At 56.0% G+C, this 19,931-nt stretch overlaps 1 protein-coding gene across 18 annotated transcripts in view; it reads right to left on the reverse strand.

The window, feature by feature from the left end:
- The window catches only part of EMID1 (EMI domain containing 1), a 53,530-nt gene that overhangs the window by 25,813 nt on the left and 7,786 nt on the right, over window positions 1-19,931 (reverse strand). For 6 of the 18 annotated variants that reach the window (XR_012418877.1, XR_006690073.3, XM_045363864.3 and 3 more), the window contains exons 2-13: window positions 18,142-18,255; window positions 17,548-17,651; window positions 7,996-8,079; window positions 6,673-6,734; window positions 3,188-3,308; window positions 2,821-2,913; window positions 2,647-2,736; window positions 1,925-2,071; window positions 891-980; window positions 693-745; window positions 148-210; window positions 2-46 (exon numbers count right to left, since the gene is read on the reverse strand). Coding sequence is in view for 16 of the 18 variants with exons in the window: in XM_045363864.3 (XP_045219799.2) it covers window positions 2-46; window positions 148-210; window positions 693-745; window positions 891-980; window positions 1,925-2,071; window positions 2,647-2,736; window positions 2,821-2,913; window positions 3,188-3,308; window positions 6,673-6,734; window positions 7,996-8,079; window positions 17,548-17,651; window positions 18,142-18,255 (1,066 nt within the window). In the remaining 2 variants the exon portion in view is untranslated. Of the gene's footprint in view, window position 1; window positions 47-147; window positions 211-692; window positions 746-890; window positions 981-1,924; window positions 2,072-2,646; window positions 2,737-2,820; window positions 3,047-3,187; window positions 3,309-6,672; window positions 6,735-7,995; window positions 8,080-17,547; window positions 17,652-18,141; window positions 18,256-19,931 lie in introns of all 18 variants that reach the window. The other 12 variants (XM_045363868.3, XM_045363863.3, XM_045363865.3 and 9 more) reach the window with 5 other exon arrangements.

A 19,931-nucleotide genomic window follows, 5' to 3' on the forward strand; every position in this document is an offset into this window, starting at 1 on the left:
CCTGCTGCCCAGCAGAGCCTTGGGGGCCAGGCTCCCCACGCAGTCCCTGTGTAGGAGGAGACAAATGGTGTCAGCTGTTGAGGGCTCTGACCTGGGGCCCTCAGGACTCTCCAGAATTCCCCCACCTGGGGCCACCTGAGTACTCACTCTCTCGCCTTTCTCTCCTGGGTGGCCAGAGATTCCTTTGGGTCCAGTTGGGCCTGGGGGTCCCTGAGCAACAAGACAGGGCCTCAGCCTTGTGTTGGGGCAGGATGGAGCAGGCAGGGGCTTGGGAACAGAGGTGTTGTGGGGAGGGTGCTCTAGCTTGGTCTGGGCCTCTGGGTTCTTCACCATACACCAAGCACAGAGCAATCAGTTCATACAGCTCAGTGTTAAAAGATCTGATCCTAGAGTCAGATAGTCCCACCACAACTCACGGAAGTTGCCATGTGCTGGCCACAGCCCTAGGGCAAGAATCCCCACTTTTCTTGGTTTTAGGTGATAACAATACATGGTTTTCATTACTTGGATTGAATAAGATTTATGGAAGGTAGTTTGCATATTAAGTGCTCAATAAATACTTATTGAATGAATGAATGGAAGGATGAATGGATGGATGGATAGATGGATACAAGGGTGGATGATGGACAGATGTATGGATAGATGGAAAGATGGACAGACACATGGGTGAGAGTACAAGGAGAACTACTCACTATGTGTCCAGGACTCCCAGGGACACCTGTGGGGCCAGGAGGCCCAGGGGGACCTGGAAAAAGACAGGATGTCCTAAGGGCCAGAACAAAGTACAATCTCAGGAAGTGCCCCATCAGCTCCCTCCTGACAGCCCCAAACCCTATTCCCTCTGCCATCTATCAACTCCACCCCTTACCCCAGGCCTGGACTCAACTTACCCATGGGCCCTGGAGGGCCTGGAGGCCCAGTGGGTCCCCGGGGCCAGTGGTTGCTGGTCTCAGTGAAGGTGTTGGACAGCAGTGGGTCTCCTGGGTGAGCAAAGATGATGAGTGAGTAGAGCTGGGTAGAGTGGGGTGGTTAGTCTTCACCTGCCACCTCTGCCAAGACAGCTTGGACTGCCCCATGGGGCAGCCTGCAGCATGGCTGGTACCACCTGGGCACCTGCTCCCAGGGTGAGGAGTGTGGAGAGTGCTGGTCTCACAAGACCAGGAAGCAGGGAGATGTGGGTTCTAACCCCACTGCAACCTAGCTGGTGACATCCAGCAACACTCTCCACTTTTCAGAGCCTGTACTGTCACCTGCCAAATGGGAATGACAATAAAAGAAACCATTTATCCACCACCTACTGTGTGCCAGGCTTCTGTACATGGGTGTTACACAGCTCTGGGAGGCTGGCACTGTCATTGTCCCCATTGTATGGATAGTGAGATGGAATGAATGCTGGGATGGCAGAATGAATGACTGGTGTGCACCAAAGACACGATGGAAAAGACGCTGAAATCTGGCGCTCCACACTCTGACCCCTGGCAGTCCATGGGCAGGTCAGGCTGGGCTGCCAAAGGGAAGAAGCCAAGGACGTGCATCAGGGCCTGGAGGAGGGGCCAGGCCTGTGGCCTTGGGAGCTCAGAGCTCGCTTCCTGCTGCCAGGTCTTTTGCTTCCCAGTGCTCTGAGAACTGGATTCCAAGGCTCGGGACGGCCTGATGCCTGGTGGCTCTAAGCACAGGTTCTGGAGGCAGCCCGTTTGAAGCCGTTCCCCTACGCCGGGGCTGTGGGACCCTGGCAAGCCACCTCCCCTCTCTGGTCCTCAGTGTTCCTCATCTGTAAACACAGGAGGACAACAGCGCCTGCTGGAGGACTGGGTCACACCTGGCCTACCATGAGTAGGGCTGGCACACAGAAGGCACCTGGCAGATGGTAGCGGGCACTGTGCTGATGGCTACTCCACCCCCACCTCCACCTGCGGGGACTCATCATGCTGGGAGATCCGGGCATGGGGTGGCCCAACAGGGGTTGGGGGCCCAGGGGGGCCAGGAGGCCCTGGTGGCCCAGGAGGTCCCCTCTCTCCAGGGGTGCCCACAGCTCCAGCCCGGCCAGGGCTCCCTGGGGGGCCCTGTGGACCTGCAATGGAATCACAGGGATTTGTGGGTATACAGGAGGCAGGGAGGCCTAGGGTGGCCTTAAGCGACAGGACAAGGCAGCCTGGAGCGGTGGGCATGAGAGAGGGCCCCACAGTCCATAGACCTAGGCTCCCTGGTTGTCTAACAGGGGGATGAGCACAGCACCCAGTCCTCCACCTCATCCAGGCTGGGTCTTCCTTCCTTGGGGCTCCCAAACCCCCAAAGTCCCTCATAGAAACCCTGGTCACATGGGGCAAGCATTGCTGCTTCTCCTCTGCCCAGCCCTGCTCCCAGCAGTCTGGAAGCTCCAGAAGGGCAGGGACATGTCTGACCCCACCCAGTGACCAGCCCAGAGCCTGCTAAGTGTAGGTGCCCAGGGAATGTGAGTCGAGTGAACGTAAGAGAGGATTTCATGGAGCCCAGGTGTGAACGGGGCACTCCCTGGCGGGGTGTTGAGTGAAGAGGCAAGCAGATGAAAGGGCCCAGGCCATCCTGGCCATGTCAGGAGCGGGGAAGGGCCCACCTGGTAGGGGGGGGTGGCCAGAGGAGCTGTGGAGCAACGTTGCGGGCACTCACCTGGTGGGCCTCTCATCCCCATTGGGCCCCGGCTGCCGGCATCTCCCTTGGGGCCGGTGGGCCCGGGCAGCCCCCGAGCACCGACTTGGTCTGGGGGGTAAAGCATATCAGACTGGCAGCTCCAGATCTGCTCTTGACCCCCACCCTGGCCCCAGCCCCCCTACCAGCACCTACCATTTCGGGGAAGCAGCGGGACCCTCACACTCTCTATGGCTCCTGGCAGCCCTGGGGTAGGGGGGTAGGCAGAGGTCAGTGTCCCCGCTGGGCCTGGAGGAGGGAGACTCATCCAGAATCCCCACTCCCAGTTCCCCCCGACCTCCAGGCAGGGTCTGCTGGGGCTGCTTGGTCTCCAGGGACTGCAGGTTTCAGGAGTCCCAGGAGACGGTCCTCTTAGGCGGGTCTAAGAAACGGGAAATGGGAAGACTGAGGCCCACTAGAGGGTTAAGTTGGGAGTCAGTGACAGGGTGGGGACCAGAATCCCACTTCCCCAATTCCCAACCCACTGCTCATTCCCACAGGCAAGTCTGAGTCTGACACTCACCCAGGAGGCCTCCATCTCCGGGGCTGCCCTGGGCAGGAGGAGGGCCCCAGAGTGGGGCAGGGTCCTCAGGGGTAGCTGGTGTTAGAGGCGCTGGCTGCTCTATGACAGTCAGCATGGCCACCTGAAGAGGAAGACAGGGACGGGGTGGGTACTAGGGTCTCACTAGGACCCCTCCCTATTTTTTTTTGAGATGGAGTTTTGCTCTGTTGCCCAGGCTAGAATGCAGTGGTACCATCACAGCTCATGTAGCCTCAACCACTTGGGCTTAAGTGATCCTTCTGCCTCAGCCTTCCAAGTAGCTGGGACCACAGGGACGCACCACCACACATGGCAAATTAAAAAAAAAAAAAATTATTTGTAGAGACAAGGTCTCGCTATGTTGCCCAGGCTGGTCTTGAACTCCTGGGCTCAAGCGATCATCTTGCCTCAGCCTCCCAAAGTGTTGGGATTACAGGCATGAGGCAAGGTCTCACTAGGGACAGGCCAGCCAAGGGGCACATAGCCAGCAGGGCCCAGCTTGGAGTGGAGCCCCAGGCTCACAGGGGCACAGAGCTTCATTAGAAGTGACAGTGTTTTTCAAAGCACACGATTCATAACACGCATTATGAAAAAGTCATTGACACCATCATTGCCAGCCAAGTTGAGCTTTGTGACTGTCACGGTGCTTGCTGGGCCATGCGATAAGAAGCTTTTCTTGATTTGTTAAAGCACCACAGGGTATGGCTGGAAGAGTTTCACTAATATTTTTTTTTTTTCCAAGATGGAGAGTCTTGCTCTGTTGCCCAGGCTAGAGTGCAGTGGCGCGATCTCGGCTCACTGCAACCTCCGCCTCCCGGGTTCAAGTGATTCTCCTTCCTCAGCCTCCCAAGTAGCTGGGATTACAGTCGTGCGCCACCATACCTGGCTAATTTTTGTATTTTTAGTAGAGATGGGGTTTTACCATGTTGGCCAGGCTGGTCTCAAACTCCTGACCTGAAGTGATCTGCTTATCTCGGCCTCCCAAAGTGTTGGGATTACATGCATGAGCCACCATTCCTGGCCTTTCACTAAATTTGGAAGGAAGTTTGGAAGAGTCGACATGAAATAGAAACCTGGAGGTGTACACAAAGTCCACTTTTGGGTCCACAGTGAGGAAGACTCTGGGAAGCTAGAGGTGTCCCCTCAGCTGCTGAGGACCAAAGAGAGGCCAGATGACCATAAACCAGGGGCTTGGGGATCGTGGGGGCCTGTCCAGAGAAAAGCTGAAACTCTCCGGCAGACCCTGAACCAGGAATTCCCATCACAGATGTGGGACTGAGTTGCCTCTTACGTGGGCTTCTCCTGGGACAGAGCTCAGGGAACTGCTCCTGGAACCCCGTGCCTTGTAACTCAGGGGCCAGCACATGCTATTTGGAAGCTTGTTTTTCCCACTGGATAAATCAGGGGCATCTTCCTTTTTTTAATTTTAGAGACAGGGTCTAGCCCTGCCGTTCAGGCTAGAGTGCAGTGGTGCTATCACGGCTCACTGCAGCCTTGCCCGCCTGAGCTCAAGTGATCCTCCTGCCTCAGCCTCTTGAGCAGCTGGGATTGTGTGCCAGCTGTGTGCCACTAAGCCCAGCTAATTTTTTGTAGAGATGGAATCTTGCTATGTTGCCCAGGCTGGTCTCGGGCTGCAGGCCTCAAGTAATTCTCCTGCCTTGGCCTTCCAAAGTGCTGGGATTACAGGTGCGAGCCACCAAGCCCAGGGTGGAGTGCAGTGGTGCAATATCAGCTCACTGCAACCTCTGCCTCCTGGGTTCAAGCAATTCTCTGCCTCAGCCTCCCATGTAGCTGGGATTAGAGATACCTGCCACCACGACCGGCTATTTTTTTTCTTTTTTTTTTTCTTGAGATAGAGTTTCGTTCTTGTTGCCCAGGCGGGAGTGCAATGGCACGATCTAAGCTCACTGCAACCTCTGCCTCCTGGGTTCAAGCAATTCTCCTGCCTCAGTCTCCCGAGTAGCTGGGATTACAGGCATGCGCCACCATGCCCAGCTAATTTTTGTATTTTTCGTAGAGACAGGGTTTCTCCATGTTGGTCAGGCTGGTCTCGAACTCCTGACCTCAGGTGATCCATCCCCCTCAGCCTCCCAAAGTGCTGGGATTACAGGCATGAGCCACCTCACCTGGCCCCGGTTAATTTTTTGTATTTTTAGTAAAGCTAAGGTTTCACCATCTTAGCCAGGCTGGTCTTGAACTCCTGACCTTGTGATCCACCCGGCTCAGCCTCCCAAATGCTGACATTACAGGGCTGAGCCACTGCGCCCAGCCTAATTTTTTTTTTTTCTTTTTTTTGAGACAGAGTCTCGTTCTGTTGCCCAGGCTGGAATACAGTGGCATGATCTTGGCTCACTACAACCTCCGCCTCCCAGGTTCAAGTGATCCTCATGCCTCAGCCTCCTTTGTAGCCGGGATTATGGGCGTGTGCCACCATGCCAGGCTAATTTTTGTATTTTTAAAAGAGACAGGGTTACGCCATGTTGGCCAGGCTGGTCTCGAACTCTTGGCCTCAAGCAATCCACCTGCCTCGGCCTCCCAAAGTGTGGAGATTACAGGTGTGAGCCACTGCACCAAGCTGTACTTTTTAATTAAAAAAAAAAAAAAAAAAAAGTTTTATGGCAGCGCAGTGGCTCACACCTGTAATCCCAGTAATCCCAGCACCTTGGGAGGCCAAGACAGCGAATTGCTTGAGCTTAGAAGTTCAAGACCAGCCTGGGCAACTTGGAGAAACCCCATCTCTACCAAAAATTTAAAAATTAGCTGGATGTGGTGTTGTTCACCTATGGTCCCAGCTACTCAGGAGGCTGAGGTGGGAGGATTGCTTGAGCCCAGGAGGCATAGGTTGCAGTGAGCTGAGATCTCGCCACTGCACTCCAGCCTGGGAAACACAGGAAGACCCTGTTTCAAACAAAACCAGACGAAACAAAGAATACAAAACATTTTATCTTGAAATAATTTGAGATGCGTGATAGATGTTTTGTTTTTGAAACCAGGAAGATTGTATTATGGATGGGGGTTGGGGGGATAGAGAAAGGGTATGGGGCAGGGGCAGCCAGGAGATCCCACCAGGATCTCTGGGCAGTGTCTTTGCTGATCTGGCTGGGATGGTAATGGAGCCCCATGGGAGGGAGCTCACAGGCCTCCTGGAGGAAGAACAGGCCAGGCTGGCTGTGACTTGCACTTCACATATACAGTCTTCACTGAGTGGATGCTAGTGTCCCCTCCGCTTTACAGAAGGGGAAACTGAGGCACAACCTGTGAGCAGGCTTCCAAGGGAGGGACACTAGAGGAAACCAGGACATGCCTGACAGGGGATGCTGCTCGCTAAGTCAGCTCAGAGCTGCCCTGTGGGTTCACTGAGGGTGCAAGCATGGGGTGTGGGGAAGGAGGAGGGGAGGGTGGGATGGTGGTTGCCCGGACTGGCCTAGGGCAGGGGGCAACCACCCAGGAGAGAGCTGCTCACCCACCTTGGCCTCCAGCATCTTCAGCCGCTCTGTCAGCTCTGATACTTTACTGCAGTTGAGACAACCTGCGGGGAGGAAGGAAGCTGGGGCCAGGGCCGAGGGTCCTAGGCTCCCCCTCAGAGCCCTTCAGTCTCTGGGAGGTGGGATGCAGGGAAGGATCAGATATCTGATGACTCCAACCCATGAGGGAGCCTTAGGCTGGGGAGGGGCTACAGGATCATGGTGGATCCAGGGGGACCTCACCCTATGAGTTCTTTTTGGCGTTGGAGCCTCCAGAGTGGCCTGCTTCTCCTGCAGCAGGACCAGGGACCCGACCCCTGGCAGCCTCTGTGTCCAAAATGACCCCTTTCCCAGAAGCCAAGGAAATGGCAATGAGGTGGGGGCCATGGATGAGGCTGAGGGCTTCCCCAACGACCCCAACCAGGCTCATGGGCTAAGAGTTTAGAGCTCAGACAAGCCTGGGTCTGAGCCTTGACACTGTCCTGCGTGACTTGTCCTCTCTGGAAAGATCCTGTTGCTTCCCGCCTGGGCAGGGCTGGAGCCAGGGCTTGCCAGCTTTGGGGACCTACCCAGCGCAGTCTGGACTGGGCTGGCCTCAAAGGTGCCATCCTCTGAGCCTCCCCCGACCCACCATCCAGCACCCCCCGGTCTCCTGGGTGAGACTCTCGAGAATGACGTGAGTCATTCACAGCAGCTCTGGACATTTACGAGCCTCCCAGCTGCTGGCCCTGCCGAGTGCTGTGCCAGCAGTCTCTCCCCTCCTCACAGGAATGTCACCCCCATTCACACCTGAGGACATGGCTCAGAGCAGGGAGAGGTGAGTGCCTAACTAGCACATCTGGGGTCTAGTCCTGGTGCTGCCCCGACTCCCAGCTGTGGGGCCTGGAGCAGGGCAGGGCAGGGAGGTCAGAGACCTTCAGCTTCCTCCTCTTTAAAAAGGGGACAATGGGAGGGCAGTGGACAGCTGTGAGGTCTAAATGAGCTGCTGATGGGAAGTGCCTGGCACAGGGCCTTGCACACTGCTGACATTCAGAAAAGTGCTGATTACATAAAAAGAGGAAACAGGGGGATTGAACTGGCATCTGCAAGAGTCCAGGGGTCATGGGTCCAGATGTCTGGACCCAGGTCAGATGCCCCTCTGGGGTCCTTTCTGTGCCCCTCAAAGCAACTTTTGTGGCCTGGGGAGCGTGGGATGGGGAGACTGTTACTGTCCTTGACCCTCCACTGCCAGACCTGCTGGCTTTTAGGACAGTTACTAAACTGCCCTGAGCCCGCTCCAGAGCTCCCTCAGCCCAGGGGACCCCAAGAAGCTACCCCAGGACCCACCTGAGAAGGCTGTGGGCCGAAGTGCCATCCGCCGCATGGTATTGCCCGACCACATGGGCTCCAAGGAGCCAGAGGAACCTGCAACTGAGGGATGGAGGGTGAGAGCCCTGCTGGGGTATGATCCTTGCCTCCTCAGGTCCCCCTGCCCACCACTGTAGCCCCAGCAGGGATCCCTACTCCCCTCAGCACAGGACACAGAGGCCCAGAGAAGGAGAGTCCACGTATCTGGGTCACACAGCATGAACTGGGCTGAGCTAGAGCAAGGCTGGCCACCTGATAGGGCTGGGAAGAGGGGCTGGCAATGGGCCGGGGGCCATGGATGAGGCTGAGGACTTCCCCAACGACCCCAACCCCAGCCAGCCTCATGGGCTAAGAGTTTAGAGCTCAGACAAGCCTGGGTCCGAGCCCTGACACTTACTGTCCTGCATGACTTGTCCTCTCTGGACTTATTTTCCCATCTGTAAAATGGGATTCTAAGGCCTCTAAACCTCCCAGGCTGAGGTGAGGCCTGAGGTCAGCCATGAATGCAAAGGGCCCACTGTGCACACACAGCGACTGGCACACACAGTAGGTGCTCAATAAACGGCCGCCGTGACTGTTGCCATCCACACTTTCACTGCCTGGCTTGGTAAGAGGAGACTGAAGTGGATCCAGCCCTGGTTTTAAATGAAAACCAGAGGGAGGCTGGCTGTCTGGGAGGGCAAGGGGAGCCAGTTCCAGGGCCAACCCCTGCTGCCACCCCTCCCAAGGAGGACCCCCCCGCACCCGCCCCAGCCATCCTGGCTGGTCTGGCTTTAGGGGACTGGTTTTCTCCACAGCTGGAGGGATGAACTGGCCAAACCAGGGGCGGGGGCACAGCTGGAGAGGCTGTGGAGCCAGCACTGGCAACTGCCCCCCTCAGCCCCCCAGGCCTTCCTTTTAAGGCCACGAAATGTTGTCTGGGGGGAGACAAGACCCAAATAAGGCATGGGCCTGGCAGCTCGGAGCAGGGCTGTGGGTTGATGCAGGGAGCGAGAGGCGCCGAGAACTCAAACCAGACGAGTCCCTCTGGCCAGCCCCCAGTGGAGGCTGCCAGGCCCTGCTCTGGGTCCCACTGTGGGGCCTCCACTCGTGCTGAGCCTGCATCCCCAGCACACCCTCCTCAAGGGCCTGTGACCTGCCCAGGCACAGGGGGCTAATCTCACCCAGGATGGAGGAAGATGGGTTGCCAGCCCAGGACTGGGGCCGGCACTGGGGACTCCCTGGGGAGGGGAGACATCACTGTGAACCATGCCCATGTGAAGGACCTTGTATAGCTTGGCTCAATCCTACAAGGAAGGTGATAATCAGAACAGACAACTCTTGTTTAGCATGCACCCTGTGCCTGGCACCTTCTAAGCACTTCACATACATAGTCTTAACTGTGAGTGGGTGCTAGTACCACCTCCACTTTCCAGGTGGGGAAACTGAGGCACAGGGCAGCTCTGTGCTACCTCTTCTCTGTTGCCCGTGCTCAGATAGAGGTGGATGAGTAAATGACACTCAACTCCACTTCCTCACTTGGAAGAAATGAGGCAGAGAAGAGAGGCGACTCGCCATCGGTTGTCTGCGGGATGGTCCCAAGCCTGGATTTGAACACAGGTCGGCCTGATTCCAGGGCCAGATTTCTTTTTTTGGTTGGTGGAGGTGCAGGGGCACCCGGCAGGGAGGCTCAATATTCAGCAGGAGTGCTGGTGCCTGAGAAAAACGGCCTCACCAAGCGCTCTTCATTCTTTCTGCTTCCAGGTAGAGACGTGATGTCATTTTAGTACTCTTTTCGGGAAGTTGACCAAAAGAAGCGGCCATCTCTCGCAACGTGGGGATGTTTGAGTTTCCTCTGTGATGAAGCTTCAGCTGCTCTCCCCATCCGCTTCTGCCCTCCTCTCTATTCTGCTGTTGTTTTCTTTTTTCTTTTTTTCCATTGCATTATCTACCTTCTAGCGTGTTCCAGTTTCCCAGGCCACTGCCTGTCCTCTGGCCTCCTGGCTGGAACATCAGCCCCACTAGGGCAGGGACCTTGTCTGTCTTGTGCTCGGCCTACAAAAGTGCCCAGCACCCAGTAGGATCTCATGGGCTTCATGTATAAAACTTTTTTTTTTTTTGTTTTAAGACGGAGTCTCACTCTGTCACCCAGGCTGGAGTACAGTGGTGCAATCTTGGCTCACTACAACCTCCACCTCCCAGGTTCAAGTGATTCTCCTGCTTCAGCCTCCGGAGTAGCTGGGACAACCGGAGCGTGCCACCATGCCCAGCTAATTTTTGGTATTTTTAGTAGAGACAGAATTTCACCATATTAGCCAGGATGGTCTCCATCTCCTGGCCTAGTGATCCACCTGCCTCGGCCTCCCAAAGTGCTGGGATTATAGGCGTGAGCCACCGAGACCGGCCATTTATAAAACTTTTGTTGATGAATACATGAATCACCAACTGAAAATAAATTTCGATCAAGCAAACCAAATATAAGGCAGACACAACTGTCTTGAACGTCAACATAGGCCGGGCACAGTGGCTCACGCCTGTAATCCCAGCACTTTGGGAAGCCGAGGCAGGTGGATGACCTGAGGTCAGGAGTTCGAGACCAGCCTGGCCAACATGGCGGAACCCTGTCTCTATTAAAAATACAAAAATTAGCTGGGGGTGGTGGTGTGTGCCTGTAATCCCAGCTACTTGGAAGGTTGAGGCAGGAGAATCGCTTGAACCCGGGAGCGGAGGTTGCAGTGAGCTGAAAATGCACCACTGTACTCCAGCCTGGGCGAAAAGTAAGACTCCTCAAAAAAAAAAAAAAAAAAAAAAAAAGTCAGCATAAATGGGCCAGGTGCAGGGGCTCACACCTGTAATCCCAGCACTTTGGGAGGCTGAAGTGGGCAGATTGCTTGAGCCCAGGAATTTGAGACCAGCCTGGGTAATATGGCAAAACCCTGTCTCCACAAAAAATTTAAAAATTAGCTGGGTATGGTGGCGCATGCCTGTAGTCCCAGCTACTTGGGAGACTGATACGGGAGGATAGCTTGAACTTGGAAGGTCAAGGTTGCAGTGAGCTGTGATCGTACCACACTGAAAGAGTGAGACCCTATCTAAAAAAAAATAAAATCAGCATAAATGTTTTAATGTCATACTAGAGTGTCCCTGAGTTATTAATCTGTAAACTGGTGGTTGGAAATTCTTTTTCAACCAGTTTGTTTTCGATGTTTCTCCAGGGGCCAGAAAGAATGAGAAAAACAAATAAAAATGTGGTCTGACAGCAGCACAGACATCAAATGCTCAAAGTAATTGCAAATTTAAATTAAAAAAAGAAGAGAGTTTAAAGAAATAACAAAACTGTTCAAAAGACCAGAAAATTTTGAGTTTGGATTCAAGATTCACAAAAAGTTATCCAAAAACTCCCCCAAAATTCTGAGAAATGGACAGAAACATTTTAAGGGATGTAGCAGGTTGTAAAATGACCCTGTAGCACACAAAATTCCAGTAAGGAAGAAGCCACAGATTGTGGGGAGATCTGTCGTTGGACAAAAATGTCATATCCCGGCCAGGCGTGGTGGTTCATGCCTGTAATCCCAGCACTTTGAGAGGCCAAGGTGGGCAGATCAAGAGGTCAGGAGATCGAGACCCTCCTGGCTAACACAGTGAAACCCCGTCTCTACTAAAAATACAAAAAATTAGCCGGGCCTGGTGGCTGACGCCTGAAGTCCCAGCTACTCAGCAAGCTGAGGCAGGAGAACGGTGTGAACCCGGGAGGCGGAGCTTGCAGTGAGCCCAGATTGCGCCACTGCACTCCAGCCTGGGCGACAGAGCGAGACTCCTTCTAAACAAAACAAAACAAAACAAAACAAAACAAAACAAAACAAATGTCATATCCCTCCCATGGGTGTTTGGTCAAAGGCCCTGAAACAGGCGCCTGTGAGCTGAGACCCTCCTCATCTCAGCCTGGTGGTCCTTACTGAAGGGCTCCTCCCTAGCCTCAACCTTGTCCTCCCAGGGAGGCTCTGAAGGCTGGTCCCAGGACCACAAACCCCAGCTCCACTTTGGGAACCTGACTGTGGGCCACTTCCCACCATCTGGGAGGTCCTCACATGCCCTATACACATACATATACACACACACATGCACGTTCCTACCCCATGCCCTCTCCTAATCTCTACAGCTGCTGCACCCATGTCACCTCCTCCAGGAAGCCTTCCCAAACAGGCCAGTGCGCCTACCAGTGTCAAAGCCCCCTCGAAGCTCATCACTCCCTGTCTTGACCTCCACATCTTGACCTCCACATGGTCAGCGCTGTCTGTAGTTTCTAGCCCTGGGCCCCATAAGCAGCTCTTCTTCCCTCTGCCCAGTGCCAGGCCTGAGCTAAGAAGCTTTGTGTCCCTTCTCGGGACCCTCACGACACCTCACGATATAGGACACTGAGGCCCAGAGAGGAGAGGCTTCCGCTCTGTCCTTGCAGTGGGACAAGGGGGTCTGGGATTCCAATCTTGCCCTAAATTGGGGATTAGGGATGTGAAAAGTTGGGGATTAGGGGTATGAAAATCTGGGGGTGTCCCTGGGATCCACCTTCATGACTTTCTCTCCTTGGAGAGAAGCCAAAGGAATGGCTTCCTCATTCACAACCGACCCCCCAGATCTGCTCTGCTCGGTTTAGCAACCACAGGCCATAGGGAGGCAGCCTTCCCAGCCCCAGCCCAGGTCTCCTGCAAGGAATTTACTTTGCAAATGTAAATATTTGCTTCTGGTGGCCAGAGCCAGGGGTTAGGGTCAGAGCTGGGGCTGGGAGCTCCAAGAACCCTCCAGCTCAATCAGGAACCTCCGAAAAGGCTTAGTCTATGTCCGGCCTGGCCGCCTCTTCAGGACAGGCAAAGGTCCTATTCAATTCCTGTGCACTCACTTTATACGTGGCCCATGCCAGGCACTGGGGATGTGGAAGTAACGGTGGCAGGATGCGGGTCAACCTAGCCAGGTGGGAGCACCCAGAGGGCTGCAGGCAGAGCAGTGACTTGCCGGCCACTGCCAAGGCCATGTATGAGAGACAAAGCCGGTGTGGGCAGGGGGTTCAAACAGAGGGAGGGTGAGGTTCAGGGGATCCAGGCAGGGGCTGAGAGAGTGGAGGAGGCAGCCACACAGTTGGCTGGGCATGCAGGATGGGCTGGCAGGAGGTGGGGGTTGCCGGGACTCCCAGGAGTGGGGGTGGCTGGGTGGTGGATGTGGGTGGATTTGCAGTGGTTAGCCCTTGGATTCTGAATCTGCAAAGTAAAGTTCAGACTTAGCACCATACCTGGAGCCTGGTTACGATGAAAGAGATGAGTGTGGAGCGTGCCCAGCCCTGGATGGTAGAAGAGACCAAGGAGCCCAGGAAGGGCCTGGGCTAGAACCTCAGTCTGTTTGTAGGCTATTTTAAAATTTTATATTTAGAGGCAGGATCTTGCTCTGTCACCTAAGCTGGAGTGCAGGGGCAGGATCACAGCTCACTGCAGACCTGAACTCCTGGGCTCAAGCAATCCTCCTGTCTCAGCCTCCTGAGTAGCCAGGACTACAGGTGTGCACCACCATGCCCAGCTAATTTTTAAACTTTTTTTTTAGATAGGGTCTTGCTATGTTGCCCAGACTAGTCTTGAATTCCTGGCCTCAAGCAGTCCTCCTGCCTTGGCCTCCCAAAGTGCCCAGATTACAGGTGTGAGCCACCGTGCCTGGCCCATTTTTAGGCTATTTTGTTGTCAACCTCTGGCAATTGTCCCCTCTCTGGCTCCTCTTCCTGGGAGACAGGGCTGTGAATAACCATGGATGGGGAAAAAATATGTATGCTGGGGACAATGGGACCTATGAGGGGGAAGCAGAGGCAGTCCAGCTCCATGGGGTCCATAGGGAGGGGAGGGGAGGGAGCCCCAGCCTCTCTATCTTTCTATCTGGGAGGAGCTGGGGCTGAGACTGGCTTCCGCCAGCCTCACAGCATCCCAGCTTTCTGAACAGGCTCCCAGGGACATCCTCAGCCAGCACTCTGCAGGGGAAAGACCCCTGGCTGCAGTCAGACTGACCAGGTTTGAGCCCGGCTCCTCAGCTCACAGACTGCTCCCCTGGACAAGGCATTCCCCTCTCTGAGCCTCAGTTTCTGCATCTGGGCCTTCTGTACCATGATGTGATGGCTCCTGTGGCGGGGGTGGGGGGGGGGTATGCCTTGCAGCGCCCAGCACGGAGCAGCTTTCCTTCCCCTTGTCCTGATTATTGCAGGAGGGTCTGGGGCAGGGGGATGCCACAGAACTCAGGTCGGCACCCTGGGGAAAAACCTGGCCACAATACTTGTTTGCTGTGTGACCTTATGTGAGACCCACACCCTCTCTGAGCTTCACTTTCATCATCTGGACAGTGGGGCTGATCTGTCTGCAGGAAGCCTCAAGAGGCAGGGTGTCATGGGGGTTACTGCAGCAGCCCCACTGTCAGCAGAGTCCACCAGCCCAGGTACTCAGGGGGTCAGGCCCAGGCCCAGAAAAGCTGATTGTGGGGCTCAGCCCACCCTCCTGACATGGCCCTGGCATTGCGCCCACCCCTGCCTGGCCCACTTGGTGCATTCTGGCCTTGGTTCTTCCTCACCCATTGTTTCTGATAAGCCCTATTGTTTCTGATGAAAGGGGGCCAGGTGATAGCCTCCGCCAGCCCCACCTCCTGAGGCCTGGGGGCACAGAAGCTTGCTCAGACAGGTCCCGATCCTGGCTCTCACCTGCTGAGTAACCTCGGGCCAGTCCCATCACCTCTCTGAGCCTCAGTTTCTCCATCTGTAAAATGGAGCCCATTCTAGCCCCTTCTCCACAGGTTGCCATGGACATCAAATGAGACAATCCTCATTTGTCACAAAGTGAACATCCCCATTCTGCAGAAAACCAGGGCCCAGCGCTGTGAAGTCCTTCACTAGAGCCCACCAGCCTCACAGAGACTCAAGGTCCGTTTCTTGACTGTGAAGTGGGGTCTCAGAGGCAGGAGGCCATGGAATCCTCAGCATGGGGTGGGTGGTGGGGGCGCAGGACGGGAGCCCAAGACATTTGTGGAGCATCTACCATGAGCCAATCATGAGTGCTACTTCTTCATGCTGGGTGACTTCCAGATAAAGCCAAAGTTCAGAGAGGAGAAGGGACTTGCCCCAAGTCACACAGCAGAGTGCAGCTGATTTAGGGCTGGATTCCGGAATGGCAAGTGTTCCCTCTCCTCCTTTGGCCCACTGCAGGCTGCCCTGGGCCCTGTTGGCCCTTGTGATGCACCTCTATGGCTCCAGGGTCAAGAGACAGCGCTAGGCAGGTGACAAGAGTGGGCACCAGCACGAGAAGCAGCCGGGGAGCCCAGCCTGAACTCAACTGTGGGAGGAAGGGCAGAGACCAGGGTCCCCTGGCAATGTCCCTGTGCCTCCCTGCTCCCCATTCCCAGGACCCCAGCAGAGTTTTCTGGAATAGTGGAAGCATCCACTCACCCACCTCCCTTTCCTCCACAGTCTCCAACATTTTATCCCAGCAATACCCAGGGAGGCAGACTCTTATCATCCTGACCACTTCCCAGGTGAGGACACTGAGGCTGAATGTGGGGGAGCCTGGGCTGCTGCGGGCACACACAGCAGCTTGGTGCCTTTTAGTGATGGTGCCTTTCCCTCCGAGTGGGCAGAAGAAGAATGCCTCCTGGAGTGCAGCACCCCCAAGCCCAGGGCCCTTGCACAATGACTTGCACAAGGCACGGGAAGTCCCCGGCCCAAGGCCATGCAGCTGGTGTGCGGCAAAGCTGGCAAAGCTGGCCCGGCCCAGGAAGCCTCAGGTATCCCATACCCACGCTGGGACCTGAAGGCCCCACAGAGGGAGCTGGCCTGGCTCCATTGCCTGGCTCATGCCCCTGCCTTAGCATCAGCAGAGCCCCCAGCCCTTGGCCTAGCTCCTGGAGTCACGGCCTCCAGCAGCTAGATTCAAGGGCATGGGTGCTGTCCCCACCTGTCCTCTCCCTCACCTGCTCCTTGAAAGCCCCAGAGACCAGGAAGGTCTGCCCTTGGGAGGGGAGCCAGGGACAGAATGGCCTTTGTCTGGGGAGGCCCTGCCTGGGCCCAGGCGGCCCCCATGCCCCGGGGATTCGGCCCTCCCCTCCACGGCTCCTCTGTGATCTCCTTGGCAGCCGCCCCTCCTGGCTGGCCCTCCTGCCCCTCGGCCCCACCTGCCTTCCCCTCTCCCTCCCACCAGCGACAAGAGGGTGCTATTCCTGGCTCCCCTTCAAACGTCTGTCCACCGCTCCAGCTTCCCACATCGGCCCTGTGGCTGCCTCTCTGCAGGGGTGTTTGGCATGGGGTGTCTTGGCACACCCTCTAGCCACTTGGTTTCTCCTCGACTTCACTGGGTACTCCTCTACCCCATGTCAGAACCTGCCAGACCTCTCCCCACTGCGTGGTGAGTTTTGAACACCATCCTCATGGCTGTGTGCCTCTGGGCACTCCACTCCACCTCACTGGACCTCAGTCACCCTATCTGTGAACTGGGCTGTTGAGGGTCCCCAGGAGGTGAAGTGCGCAAATCTCCCAAGAAACACCTGTGAGCTATGGCTTCTGAAAGCACCATGTTCCTTCAAGTCAGAGGCTACATTTTCGCACATTTGTGTTTCTGGAATTGGGGTACGTCCTGAGACTGACGTTCTCGTTCATGTGCTGCTTTGGGGGCCGTGAATGCTTCTGTCCCTTGAGCTGTCTCTGAGCCTGGTTCTCAGGATGATTCTGGGCCAGCCCATCCTCTTTAGCGCCATGCTTGAAAACACAGCTCTTGGTGTTCAATAATCTGCTGCTCATGGGTTCAGCCAGGCAGTGAGGGTGGGAGGGGTCTGGGCTGCTCAGCAGTGGGGCAGGTGCCTGGAGGAGAGGAGAGGGTTCTGCAGGGGAGAGTGTGGCCAGGTTCCTGGGAGGCCCAGGCTGCCTCCTCTGTGCCCCTGCAGGGTGCTCAGCCCCGAGCCACTCAGAGGTACACACAGCGAAGGCAGGTGGAGTGAGAGAAGTCCTTGAGCCTGGAACATGCTCCGCACACAAGGGGCCCAGCCAAGCCCTCGCATCCCTGGAGCCTGGGGAGCGGGTGGAGACTACAGCCTGGCAGACAGACAGAGGTGTGTGCCCCTCCCCTTCCTGAGCTCAGTTTCCTCATCTGCAGGATAGGTAAAACCATTCTTACCTCTCTGACCCATGAACTGACTAAAATGGTTCTCTGCTTCCCTGTAATGTCTGTTACCGTGTCACACGGAAATGTCTGGATGGGCTTTCCCCGAGTGTGGAGGAAAGACTTAGGATGGCATGACTTAAAATGTGAGCTATGCAGCATGTATAAAATTCTTCTGGGGGTCCTGAGAGTCTCCCAAGAGGCAAGCGGTCACCATGGGGGGCAGTGGTGGACACCAAGCACTGACTGTGTTTGAGCCGGGCTCTGTGCAGCTAGCCCCAGCAGGCACGGTACTGTGCATGACTCTCTAACAGTTCACGGCTCCATGCACCTGCAGGGAGGCACCTGGCCTGCTGTCGCGGGGCTCTGGGAGCCAGCCGGGCAGTCCTACCTTCCTCGCAGCTCATTCCCGAGTGCCCAGGGCAGCACCTCCACTCACGGGCAGTCACTGTCTTGTACATCACCTTGTATGTGGGTCTCACCACAGTTCTGTAGCTGAAAGAGTCCCCAGGTGGCCCAGCTGAGACAGGGTCCTCCACGACCTCTCCCACTGCCCTGAATACCCATGGGAACAAACCCAGAACCCCCAGGATCCTCTGCTGCCTCCAGCTCCCTTTGGAGGCTCTCTCCTCCTGCATTTTGGGATTCAGCCCTTCCATTCCCCCACCACCTTGCCACAGGGATCAGAGATTGGATACCAGCTGGACAGGAAGACCCTGCAGGTTGGGCTGGCCTGAGCCCAGCAGTGAATACTCACTGAGTAAAGGAATGCAAGCAATGGTGTATCCCTCCCCCAGGAAGCCCTCCAGCGTGCTTCAACAGCACAGGGGATAGGCTGAGAATGGTGTCAGCTGATGCTACCTTTGCTCCACCCACCCTGGGGTCCAGTCTTCCCCTACACTCCCCATGGAGTCCCCCGACCAGGCCTTTGCCCAAACTGTGCCTCCACCTAGAATGCCATCAGCTCCTTCTCCACCTCATTTACCTGCTCCCCGGACAGCTCATGGGCCAGGGGCAGTTCTGCAGCACTCGCTGAAGGTAGGTGCCATTCTGCACATGGCATGAGATGGTGCGGGTCACCACATAGGAGCACCAGTTCCTGAAACAGACCCAAAGAGAGGATACTCAGGTACCATGCAGGGTCCCCTGCCGGGGACTCTGGGAGGATGGGTGAGGATGTCCGTGTTCTCTTCAAGAGCCCTGAATCCCCAGGCAGAGACCCCCTGAGCTTGCAAAGTCATTTGGGCCCAAATGGCTGGTGGGAGTCTCTGTGGCTGAGGGGTGGATGTCATGGCCCTGGGGGTGGGGCCGTGCTGAGCACTCCTGGTAGGTCTTGAGGAATGAATGGCAGGGGAAAGATGGAAGTGGGCCATCTTCCCCTGAGCTCTCCTTCCCCAGCTTCTCTCCTCTCCAACTTTGACCCATCCAGGCCACTATCACTGCCTGGCTCTTGCCTGGACAACTGCAGAGAGTGGCCTCTCCATCTGCTCCTCGGTCCCTCCCTAGAGGGAATGTCACAGAATGGAAACCTGCCTACATCCTTGCCTTGCCTACCCAACTCCCCAGCCCTCAGGATTTCCTGTGCCCACACCTGCCACAGGCCTTTGCTGGTGCTGGGCCCTCTGCCTGCTTCTCCCTGTGGCACTTCCTACCTTCAAAGCCCAGATGTGACATGGCCTATTCCTTCCATCCCTTCCCATTTCCACCCTGCCCTGAGCAATTCCAGTGGTGCCCTGCCCTGGCTCCCGCAGCATCTGCACACCTGTCACGCTGAATTAAGCCGCCAATTCGTGCCTGCCCACTCCGCCAGCATGCAAGAGGAGAGGCCCTGTCTCACTCATCTCCATGTCCCCTCTGTGGGACGGCTCGGTTGTGTAATCAATGCCCCAAGCCCAGAGGACTGACTTCTCCAAATACCAACTAATAATCAGAATGCACTGCACATATTGAGCACTTACTGTATGCTAAGGGTATTCACACTATCTTCTAATGGTGAGGGAGGAAGGTAGGAAGGTACCCCCACCCTATTTTTACAGAGGGGAAACTGAGGCTTGGGGAGGTGAAGACAACTGCTCATGTCACAGCTGGTGCATAGAGGAGCCAGATTTGAGCCCAGCAACATGGATGGCCTAGCCCAGCCTCTGACTCCATCCCAGAGTCTCAGCTTCCGTCTCCTCATCTCCTTGAGCCACGGTCTGTGGCTCTGTGAAGACCCTGGCCTGGGAACCTGCTGACCCCAGGCTTGAGGGCAGGAAGAAAGTCTGGGAGGGGTGGGGGACCCAGGCTGAGAAGGGTCACCTGAAACCTTCCCTCCTTCTCCAGCCCCTGTGAAAAGCACAGGGCCTGTGACCCTGTGCAGGGCTGAGGGCTGCTGAGCACCTGGAATGTCCCAGCCATCACAGAGATTCCCATGCCAAGCATAGTGCGGTCCCGGCTCGCTGCAGCCCTGCCCCCACCCCAGACCACCAGAAGGAGAAACTCCTGGGCCAGGACCAGGCAACTAACTCAATTTAGGGCCCTGTGGAATTCCCTTCATCTGTCTGTGCCACACCAGAATCAGTGCCGGAAGAGGAAACAACCTAGGTACAGCCCTGGAGGTGGGCTGGGAGAAGGGATGGTTCGGTTTGGCCCATGAAGCAGGAGAAGCTCCACAGAGCCCTCGGCCAGCCATCCCATGCAGACGAGACAGGTGCCTGCTGTGGCACCAACAGAAATGGCACAAAACTGGGAACAGCCTAAACAGCTATGGAGCCACCAGACACGGGAAACCAGATG

Source organism: Macaca fascicularis, chromosome 10, assembly GCF_037993035.2.
Source record: "Macaca fascicularis isolate 582-1 chromosome 10, T2T-MFA8v1.1".
Classification (NCBI taxonomy): Eukaryota; Metazoa; Chordata; class Mammalia; order Primates; family Cercopithecidae; genus Macaca; species Macaca fascicularis.